At 38.5% G+C, this 12148-nt stretch overlaps 1 protein-coding gene across 5 annotated transcripts in view; it reads left to right on the top strand.

The window, feature by feature from the left end:
- Window positions 1-12148, top strand: part of myo3a (myosin IIIA) — a 107675-nt gene that overhangs the window by 50710 nt on the left and 44817 nt on the right. For all 5 annotated transcript variants that reach the window (XM_034214037.1, XM_034214035.1, XM_034214039.1 and 2 more), the window contains 2 exons: window positions 7156-7260; window positions 7405-7504. In XM_034214037.1, coding sequence (XP_034069928.1) covers window positions 7156-7260; window positions 7405-7504 — 205 coding nt within the window. The remainder of the gene's footprint in view (window positions 1-7155; window positions 7261-7404; window positions 7505-12148) is intronic.

Raw genomic sequence — 12148 nt, 5'->3', positions numbered from 1 at the left:
AGTTTGTGTTATGGTTATGGTTCTGGTGTGAAATAAAGCACAATAATTACATTTAAGACTGTTTCCCTTTTTTTAAGTAAAGTATCGAAAAATAATCGGAATCGCAATTCTTGACTTGGTATCGGTATCGAAACCAAAATGTTGGTATCGTGACAACACTAGTCCAAACCAGGCTTTTCTGGATAAGCGCATTTTTAAAACATAGTCATTGTCCATGCCGGTTTCAGTTGGATTATTTGTCACAGTTGCTCCGATCAGATCGGTCTCCTCCATTTTGTAGATTATTTACGACTTTTGGATCCACATAAACACATCGGCAAAATCCGGTTTACTTTGCGCATGTGTTTTAAACAGTTTAATCCCTTTGTGAATTGTTTCCACTTCCGGGCCGTCATTTAATTTCTTCATACAGCGGGAATCCAAATGAATTAATCCTGAGTCCAATAACCATCAAAGTCACTCCAATAGTGCTCCTTAATTACGCTTTCATCCTCCTTTAACAAAATACTTCACATTCATCCAGTTTGTGACAGTAGTTGTAGCATTTTTGAGACTTTTCAACTTTAATTACCGCTGTTGCAGTGTGGAGTCAGGCTCTTGGGAAAAAAGGTTGGGAACCCATGACCTAGAAGAGTGCCAGGACACACTGTTTTAGACATATGATAGCTATGTGACAATGATTAACATGATGATTCAGCCTCTATAGAGATAGGCATATGTTCTTTACATCTGTGATCATGTCCATTCTACAGTACTGCAATACTACCTGGTACAAATGTCTGTCAGCAGCGTTAAAATCAAAACTGCTCCACCTGTTAAAGATCTGCTCAAAGATTGTTGGTCAACCCTGTCAGAGACTCTATGACTCAGCCTATCATAACAACCTAGTGAGGCTGTCCAACAACATCATCTCCGACCCAAACCATGTTCTGAACAGTGAATATGAACTGCTACCATCTAATCGGAGATACAGGGTCCCACGATTCAATAAAGTCAGACTGAAGCACTCCTTTGTGCATCAGTCAGTCCTCACAGTAAATACAGAGCTAAATCCCAGACCAAATGCACGCTGAAGGCTCTTTGAGCATGTTTTTCTCTCACTGATTGTGCTGTTATGTTAAATGTTTGTGTTTCATGTATTTGTGTATGCATATTTGTCTGTTGATGTTGGACATGGAGCTGCTGTGACGCAAGTCAAATTTCAGACTTGATCTGACAATAAAGTAATATCGTATCGTATCGTATGACTGTCATGTTTATTGCCTATGCAGGCCTTCGCTAATCTGAACTAAGCAAAGAATACTGCTTTGGACCCGTATTCTGCATCTTGTGACTGTGATACTCTTGTATTTAAGACATGTGAAGGACACTGTTATACACAGTATAACATTTAATTAATTGGCATTTACACTTTGGTGTATTGTTCGTTCAAGCAATCGTTTTCAACCAGGCACAGCTATGCTAGAACAGAGTGTTTATATTTCCAAGCGCAGTGGGCTTTGCATCTACAGTAGCAGTGCTCTGTAACCCAGTAGATAGTTTTCACCTCTGCAGCTTGTGTTTCTTCCCCTTTTCATCGCTGTCCTTCCTCATGACCTCTGCAGAGGAGCCTGCAATCACTTTGCTCGGATATCAAGTACAAGATGCTGAAGAATCAGACCACAAACTGCACGCAGAGTTCACTCGGCTTTGCTACTTTGTTTATTGTTTGTTCTTCCCGGTTTCCTCTTTGATTTGCATGTCCATTTTCTACATTTCCCTTGCAAACATCTCCAAATCTGTCTAATCCTGAGGCTGAAATGACTGCCTGACAGTTTAGTGTGTGTGTGTGTGTGTGTGTGTGTGTGTGTGTGTGTGTGTGTGTGTGTGTGTGTGTGTGTGTGTGTGTGTGTGTGTGTGTGTGTGTGTGTGTGTGTGTGTGTGTGTGTGTGTGTGTGTGTGTGTGGTGTGTGTGTGTGTGTGTGTGTGTGTGTGTGTGTGTGTGGTGTGTGTGTGTGTGTGTGTGTGTGTGTGTGTGTGTGTGTGTGTGTGTGTGTGTGTGTGTGTGTGTGTGTGCTCTGAAGTAGATGCACATGGGGTTTTAGAAGTGGAAAGCAGGCAGTGAGGTGGACATTCACCATGGTTACTGTCATTTCCCATCCTTTCGCTCTACTGAGAGGAGCCTTTCTCTGCCCGCGCTGACAGGCAGGCCGCTCATTATGAACTGAATACATACAAATGGCGTCCTTCACTTTGTTAGCCGCTCATTGGGGTCTGCAAGCTTTTGGCTTCGCCTGTGTAGTGCGCTCCTTTATGGCGGTGGATGTGGGCAGAGATGAGCGCGCTTTCATGTATGATGGCCTCATTTAGCTCCCAGAGAGCTCAAGCACACTTCAAAGATTGCGATGATGGAGCGACTTTTATTCTCTAATTGGAAATAAAAACCTGATTTAGATGTCATTTGTGAGCACCCCTGTTTTACTGGAAGACCCTGTAATATAAAGGGCAATGATGATTGGAAACTTTAAAAGCTTTCTTTAAGATGTACCAGGCAGAAATCGAATCACAATTTGAATTGAATCACAATTTGAATCACAATTCAAATGTAACTTTCAATTGTTGTAAAGAATGCTACTGTTTTACTAATGCTTTGTTGTCACTTACATTGGTTATAATGATATAAGGGGTAGTAGTTGGAGAGCAACTATTACATGGGAAAGCTAACTTTTACGTCCGGTTAAAAGCTGCTGATCTCTGATGTGAAACATTGCTTCTGTGATCTGAGCACACATTGGATCGTTTTCATTATGTTTTCACCATTTTCAGCAAATCCTGTGTATGTAAATCTCTGTTAAATATTTTAAAAAACCTCGTTTACATGTTGATAAAGTCTCGGCGTAGCATAGACCCCTCATCTTTGCATCAAAGCTGTGGAGGGGGCACTTGGAGACCAACTTGGAACTGTGATGTGAACAGAAATGAAAGAGCTCCTATACAGGGAATTGAAGTAAGCAGGCATGAAGGGCATTTATCAGAACCATTGGCCGAGTTCCTGCAGCCATGGAAAGTCTTGTCAAACATTAAACATGCCTTTATGGCCTGGTTGAAAGTGTGACAGCAAACCCACAGTTTATTAAATTACACTTAAAGAATAATGTAATAGTATAAGACGCATTGCGATCTTGGAGAATGACCAAAATGGAGAAACGTGTGAAGAGGTTTCTTGGAAAGGAAACAAACATGCAAGCTTGTGTACAGATATAACTGTAGAGCGTGAGATGACCTGAAATGTGAAATTAAAGAAAAACTAAGTAGGCAAAGCAAAGAGTCAAACCAAAGACATCGAGAGTCATTTCCATGTGGTGCTCTTGAAAATTCAGAATAAAGTTATATTTTTACCCCCCAAAAAAAGGAATATGGAGATCGGAATCATAGAAATATAATTGTATTTATCCTGTTGTTCGTCCTCTTATTGACCCCACATTGATATTCTGTCGGATCCCTTCTAAAAGTAATAAACCACTGCGGCCTGCATTTCCCCCATTAGTCTCTGTATTGACTCCAACCTCAGCCAAACCACCTCTGCACTCATGAATTGACAATGAGGTCTACAATGTTATTCCTTGCTTGGACTTTGCAATAAACGGTGGCAGGAAGTAGACACCAGAGTGTGTGTGTAAACGATAAGCCCACATCATTAACAATAGAGGTGTTTTTCAGTGGAGAAGATCCAGCGTGTAGGAATTATTAAGTGCTGCAGGCATGACACAACTACAACAATCCAATCATTTACAGGAAATAGGAAATGCTAGTTATATTTGCTTGGATACGTACATCAAAGATAGTTGACCAAAAAGTCAGCAGCTGTGTGTTTTAGCGGCTATACTGTGTTTTTTTTCATTTCATTTCATCTTTATTTTTTGTTTCATCCATTTATTTAAAGGTCTTTGATCAACTAATTTGATTAACACGACTAAACACACACCTGACCTCATTTGTAATGGAGAATATTCCACTCAGTGTTCAGTGTTTTGATTGTTCTTCTTTGATAATTGATGGTTCTTTGGAAACCCTCATGACTTTGCAGTCCTAGTGAAGTTGTAGGAAATAAATCAGATCTTAAATATGAAGTTTTTATTCAGATTCTACGCAAATCTGTGTTGGACAAACCTCATTAAGAAAGTCTTAAGTAAGTAGCTCTTACACTTTTTTTTTTTAGAAAAAACAACATATAAAATATTTCCCAATTGTTTGGAAATGGTAGTCAGTGGGATATGTGTTGACTTTAGTTTTAAAGTGTTATTTTCTTGATGTTTATGTCTTGTTGGCAGCTGTCGGTAATAATACATCTTGAGGGGAATCATTAGAAGTATGCTCTATAAAGATGGTCCTAATTTTACATTTATGGCGGAATACAGTTACATTGTTAACCTCAGATGTGTTTATAGCCACGTAGAATTACTAAAGCTATTTTCTATTCAGCTGTTTTCTTTATTCCTATCTATGTTTACAATCAATGAGCATTATCAATTAATGATGTTTTACCTTTGAATGGGAATTGGTCTTTTGTTTCTTCATTGTTACATGAAGGAGTGAAACCCTCACTAGATGTGATTACATATCTGTACCCGAGGGTTAGGAAATCTGGTTTAATCTGTACAAGATTTACATCAAACCAGGTCTGAAGTTTCAAATATATCGTCTTCACCACCTCTCAAATAATTAATGTTCATGCCCAGCATCACTTTCTGGAAGTGGGCTCAGGTGAGAGTGCTAACGTTTAGCTCGGCTAAATCTAGGACACAGGACCTCTCATTAATATGGATCTCTCTGTCTGCCCGGTGTAATTTAATGATGACAGGTGATATGGCAGCAGTGATGTGGACTGACGTCAGGCGCGGCTCATTGTCAGAGAGCTGTGCTGTCTGTGAAATCCTCAGTGGTGTTCTCTGCTTAACTGCAGTTAGTCTGCACGTCTGATAGCAGAGAGAGGAAGTGATTAAGCTCCCCATGTGGCAGCTGAGATGCATGCCATCCATCCTGCAACAGCTCTCTGGACTCCTGATGGATAGGTAGATTGATAGGCAAACAGAAAACAGACACAAGGCATAGCGTCGAAAACTTATGCCGTTGCTTAGTCAAGGTCAAAGACCTGCGTCACTCTCAGCATCTAGTGCATGGAAGGATTAGTGTCTACCAGCCCCAGGTGCTAATGGTGCCCCTGAGTCTCTGTCTGAAGTGACTGCTTACATTTATCGTTGGAAAGCCAATTAAATGACTGAAAAAAGACACAATGAGAGGCAAAACTGCGACAAATAGAAACACCATTACTACAAGACACTCCAAACAACAACAAAGAGAGGTTAAATGACCACAAAGACGGACAAAACGCCTGAAGAGAGAAAACAAAATTGCTACTAAGAGACGAAAGACAAAGAAACACAAAATGACAGAATAATGACACGCTGTTTTTCAGGGTGTATTGCTGCAATACTGTTGGAGGGGTGGGTGGGTTTTCACATGATCATGGCCTATTGTGGTGCTATGATCTATTGTTCTGATGTTCCAACATCCAAAGGACAATTCTTATGAATTCATGATCACTATTGATATCATTTTTAAAATATTTTTTAACAAATAAAACCAAACTCATATTTGCGATAACAGTTTTTCCCAGGATGTAAGAATTTGCTGCTTTTATACTATTGTAAATGACATTCTTCATGTTTCACTGTTTGATAAAGAAAAGATCAATTAATAGGAAAATGAATCACTAGAATAAACAGTAATGACATTCATTTGTACTTGCATCCCTCAAAGTAATGTAATGCAATGTTTTGTTCTCTTTAAAAATGGTTCACTGTAAGTTGTTGGTGGTAAAAGCATTTGATGGCTTCCTGCGGTTAGCTCAATTAACAACACTTGTGTGTGGATTGTGTGCAAAGGCAATCATGCATTGTGGGTAAAAGTATAATGAAATAACAAATATGAGCCTTTAGGAGATTCAAGCACACCCTGCATATATAATCTCTGTATTATGATGCTACTATTGTACCAATCAGCATTTGTATTCTTAAGATTGCAGGGGACTATATTCATTGGATAATAATACATCATTTTCTATCTAGTGTCATTATGCAACATTCAATTTCAATGTCAATTTTAAAGAAATTACTATAACAATATATGCTCCATGCTGAGCTGTTGTGCATAAGGCACAACAATCATTGTTTTGAATGTAATGTATAAGTTCTTTATGAGTAACCTTTGCTGACATGTGCTGTACAATGTCTTTATCACTATCGCTGCAGGGGGCTGATTCAAATCCTAAATAACCACACTCCACTTCGTGCCTGATTAAGCCTTTAGTTTACTAAGTGTGGGAAATGAGTGTAATTATACAGGACAAATGCTCCATACATAGAAATGTCCCATCTGACAAAATGTTTTCATATGCAGTTAAGTATAAAGCTGGGGATATGTGTTTACAAATAGGATTCATATGCAGCATCTACAATTTATTTTCACTAGCAGCCCCCAACACTTTGATTGGCATCTTAGAGCTTTTTATGTACCCCCTGCATATCTCGAAGAAAAGTCTAAATTAAGGGTTATCATTGTTGCCAAGGCAACGTGCTGGGTACTTTTCTGTAATTTTCCAAGAACAATTGCCAGTGACGGTGGAGTCCATATCTAAACGCAGTACACTATAAAAAACACAGGAAATCAAACTAAAAAATCAATCTTCCATGTGGATTTTTATTCTTGTTACATTCTGTTTCCACTCTAAATTGCTCTCCTAAAATATCCTTTATTCCTATTTTTAAATGTTTGAAAACACAAGAGGATGTACTTCAATTGTGCTAGTTTAATATTTACCCTGCTTAGTCATCACAGCATGCTGTAGATTAAGCCCATGCACACATAATGTACCTTCTCCTTGTGGGCACGATTTGCACCCCTCACTAAGCTGCCTCAGAAAGATAAGCTGCTAAAGATCTCTTTTCTCACTATGAAATCTTAGGATCAGAATTTTGTTCCTCCTCTGCTGTTTCTCTGTGTGAACATCTCAGGTGCCCCAGATTTCAGCGTATTGAATAAGCTCATCTATAAGTGCTGACTCATGTTGAGTTGTAGCTCATTATTCCCCTCTCTTTGTGTGTTTTTCTGTTGCAGCTGTGCAATGGCGGCTCTGTGACAGATCTGGCTAAAGGCATGCTGAAGAGAGGAGACCGAATGGATGAAGCTATTATTGCATACATCTTGCATGAGGCCCTTATGGTAAGTCTGGCCTTTTCCATGTGCAAGAGGGGAGACAATAACAATTGAATACATTGCTTCGGGAAAAAAGCTTGAACAGGATCATTTGAAAGCAGGTGCTTGTCAGAAAAAACGGTTAACCTTCTGTTTTTATTTTTGTCACAGGGCCTCCAGCACCTGCACGTCCACAAAACTATTCACCGTGACGTCAAAGGCAACAACATCCTGTTGACGACGCATGGAGGTGTCAAACTCGTGGATTTTGGTACGCAATGTGTAAAAAACACAAAGAAACCATGTCTTTTTCTGTTCTATCCTCCTCTAATCAGTTGCAATCAAGTTATGGCTCTACTTAACAGAAGAGGGTCAAATCCATTACCCTCAGATGCTTGCCAAATAAAATTGTGCAGCTAATTAGTTCCCTTGAGAGGTTGAAATGTGTTTACAGAACCTGACAAGGTGGCAGACGATAGACTTTTCCATTACAACCTATATCTTTCACATTCTCAAGCAGACAGCAGCGGACATTGTTGCTGTTCACTCTGTGTTTGCACGGATTTGCTTTTGAGTTTTCTTAACCAAATGAGGCGCTCAGAGCAGCACGATCATATTTTTCAATTGAAGGCTTACAATACGCAAAGTGAATCTGACTATTTCCAGGAGATGACTCACCGCTGTTTTCTTCAGGGGCTGAACACCAGCTGCCTGTTTTCATTACACATACAATCCCCTTTCAACATATGTGTAGGTTTGCATTTAGTCTGCTAATTGTGGGGCTTCTCTTAAAAGCCTTTTTCTAACCACAAAGTGCACAGCTCTTAGAAAAGGAGGAGGGGGGTGCACTTTAATAAGAAGTAGCAAAGCAGGGCTTTCCGTTTAGCCTTAAGAGCAGCTCCTCCTCACAGATTCTCAACACCTGGTTTTTGCACCAGTTTTAAAGAAAGGAACTCTGAAGTCTTGAGGTTTTCAGCAATTGAAATGTAGTCATAAAAGGTCTCTTAATATCTATATCTGATGGTAAGCACTCTGTTATGGCTTTTTTACATTTTCCAATATTTGTTGTGTACTCATCACAGCAAACACCTACATTTTTAAAAATGGGCCTACTTTCGTCTGCACAATTGACATGTCTATATAAGCCTTTTTTATTGCATTCTAGGTTTCACATATTTGCTTAAATTGATTATATAAAAGACAGCAATTCAAGGCCAACAGTAAACACTGTAAATCTAATATTGTGTCCCTGATTATTCAGCTGAGATTGATTTGCCATTCTTTCCCAAACATTGGGTTGTTCCTCTTTCTTTTTTTTGTGCCATGACCCTACGGCTAAATACTAAATTGGGCAATGAATATTATGAATTGATACAACCTTAGCGCTTATGACTGGATTATGACTAAAACTGATGCAACATACATGTCAAAGTAGAACATCTCATGGTCAATTAAAATGATTTGTATAACTACAGTAAAGAAAACAGGAATAAAAGATAAAGTAGCAACATATTAACGAAATCAAATTCCTAAATTGGGATCAATAAAGTATATCCTATCCTATCTTATCTTATTTATAGTTCAACTGTACAGTGACTTAAAGTTGACCTTGTAACAGTTTAACACTAGTTACAAAAATGTTTGATGTAAAATGTAATTTAAAAGTATTAGCTGGTTAGTTTTCGACTTTCACTACATTTTTACAATGGCATATCTACGCTGTAAAAAAAAGCTTATATAATAAGAGCTTATAATAGATATAGATACTGGCCTTTTACAACAGAAAGCTGAGGGCATCATATGTTGTTACCTTTATATATACAGTCTATGGTTGTTACGTACGAGCTGTTAGTGGTTGTGAAAAACTGCCACATCACAGGATTGATATTCACAACAACCCAGTGTGTCCATCTACAGCCACTTGAGCTGTCAAAAGTGTCCTTGAGACAGACTGGTAATGCATTAAGTCCCTCTTGACAAGAGTGGCAGTTACATATTTGCTGGTAAATGTCAACAGCCAAGTCTAGCATCAGCCTTTATTAGTGTCAGATAATGTAGGTAAAGGGAAGCTATTGTCCCACATATTTATTTAGCAAAATATATTTCATTTTTATTTGTTCCGTTCATGGTATGCACAACTTAATGAATAACAATTATTTACAAAACATGTCTCTATAAACACACCATACCCGAAAAGGAGCAGGGAGAAAATAATCTTATATTACCTGACCCTTTCTCAAAATAAATAGAAATAGATGGTTTGTCCTTCATATTTTCTTAATCACAGCCAATCATAACAGTTTCGTAGGAAGATAAGAGAAACACAAAAACGTACAAAAAAACACTTAGTTCCCACTTGACAGTTTACGGAAAAAAACAACAACACCAAAACATCACATGTACAAGGAAAAATGCAACACCCTCATCTGAGTCCTACTGGAGTATATAACTAAAGTATGACATGTTAAGAAGCTCATAAAATGAATTGTTGTTGAATTGTCTTGTTGGAAAGTGAAATACAGTTTCTGAGGAATTCAGAATATAGCCCTCAAGTCAAGTACGTTTTACATTCAGTTATTTACATAATTGTGCTCAGAAACACATAATACAAATCTGAATAATTGAAGACATTATGTAAAACATGGGCTCTGAGCCACAGGAAAGCTTACATAGCAGTGATGTGGAGGGCTTCACCCACTCATATTTAATGTAGCTTAAATAGCTTGTTAGCTAAAAAATCGAATGTCGGAAAACTTGACAACATCTTAGGTAATGCAAATAATTACGAGTTTGAATTTGTCTGTATAAAACTCATATATCTCTTCATAAATCTAAATATATACCATTTATAGGAAGTTATAACAATACAATTACCCCAAACATCCAAACAATTTGTTATTATATATAGATTTGGTTTGCAGAACATCTTATCAGGCATTTCTGTCACTAGCTAATCCTGATTTCCATGCCTAAGATAGGAAGGATGCAGTATCACTATCTACTATTATTATTCATAGCATTAACACATTGCAGTCACTTAGTTCATCATGTTGTGAGCACACCTAAAACCAGATAGGAAGTTATTACATTTAAAGTTGGAGCATTATGACCAATAAATCATTACGGCAATAACTTGACATTCTCTAATTGCTCTAAAGTACTATCAAACTTTAACTTCCATGTTAACATATTCACTGTTATCTGCTCTTATCCTTCTGCTGGCTATTCAAAACAAATGCATGTTGGCATACAGAAAGTACGAAATGTTATCTTTCTGAAACATTGGGGTTTGTAATGAAACATGATCTAAGCTGTGGACAAAGCAAAGCACCATTACAGATAAGAAAGCAGAAGAATAGAGGTAAGAATTGGAGGTGAGAATTTGGTGGGCAAAGCAGCAAGAGCATCATGTGACTGTAATATGATATTAAAAAAGATCCAGTTATGATATGATCCCATAAGGATACTGGCTTAGCTATCTCCTTAACTCTCTTATTGTCACCACAAAGAGGTTTATAGTTTTTGGGGAGATTTTCTACGGAGCCCCCCTGGTGACATTGGTGAGAAAAATATGAATACGTGGCCACGCATTATTAACTCATGGCCACGTATTAATATTTTTCTCACCAATGTCACCAGGGGGGCTCCGTAATTTTCTGACAATTACTATTTTATCCCAGCAACAAAACAAGTGTAGCCTACTACCTGGTGAACATCCGCTTTAAGCATCGTTATTGGGATACTGTTAGCATGCTATCATTAGCATGTAGTACATGCTCGAGGTAGCTGCTAACAATGCTGTAGAGACGTTTAGTCTTGATCAATTCTGATGTGATTTTGGCTAGGATATTGAAACGTCAGGCATGCAACATATACATATGGGACTTCTAGAAGGATCTACCTGAGTGAGTACATGTCATGTGTTTCACCTGGCACAATGGTGGCAGCGAAATCAGCCGATAAGACTCGGCCTCCTGTCCTGTTAACTCAATGTAAAGTCTAAAGTTGAATCTTTTCCAGCCAATATACAGAACAGGCATAACAAGCTATTTCACATCTTTTGTTTTAGCTTGTTTGCAAGCCTTTAACAATGCTGATAGTTCAAATTTCAATCAGATATTGAAAATGAGGACATCAGAGAAGGAACAAAAGGAAGCAGCAGTTTAGAGAAACCCTTTGTGTATAAAAACTTGCGCAGTGACGAAAACAGTTGAAAAAAAGAGGCCGGCTCGTGCTCGCTTCGATGCTACTGCGTCACGCTGCGATTAACGGTTTTTCATGTGGAGGGGTGTACGCTACAATAAGCAGCTGAAGAGATAAAGCCCCCGCAGTGACTCATCAACACCAGAGACACATAATGGCAAAGAGATGTACCCAAAAAGAAGAAAAAAGGGAAGAATTAGAGGCGTTTTTCGTTCATGGGTCTCTCATGAATATTCTAATTGACAGCGTTATCTGTGTGATGATTATTAAGTGTGGCCCACTAGGCTCCACTCCGGGCTAATGTAGTGGAAAGAGAGGGGTTGTGAGAGCTTTAATAGGGGTTCTTTGGTTCTGTATCCTCACACACCTTTCCGTATGTATATTTAGTGTGTGTGTGTTTTATTGGACATTCGGTTTCTTCTCACTAATGCCGGTTGAAGTGTTACTGTGTAGTGGTTTGCTGTTTTGGTGACAGCATTAAGTGTTTCTGTGCGTGTGTGTGTTCAGCGTTACGCATATATCCCCTCCTACACACGTTTATAATCCCCTTTCGACGTTTGCCACATAATCGTTTTCCTATGCTTTGCTCGACTCCGCTGCAGTCTATTTCTGTACCGTAGCGACTGTAATGAAGTCGTCAAAACAGAAACGTACATATTGAGCTTTTACAGGAAACAATCGCTCAGAAATACATTTATGTTCAATATCATGT

The sequence above is a fragment of the Gymnodraco acuticeps genome, unplaced genomic scaffold, assembly GCF_902827175.1.
Source record: "Gymnodraco acuticeps unplaced genomic scaffold, fGymAcu1.1, whole genome shotgun sequence".
NCBI lineage: Eukaryota > Metazoa > Chordata > Actinopteri > Perciformes > Bathydraconidae > Gymnodraco > Gymnodraco acuticeps.
This window is presented reverse-complemented; position numbering and strand designations above follow the sequence as displayed.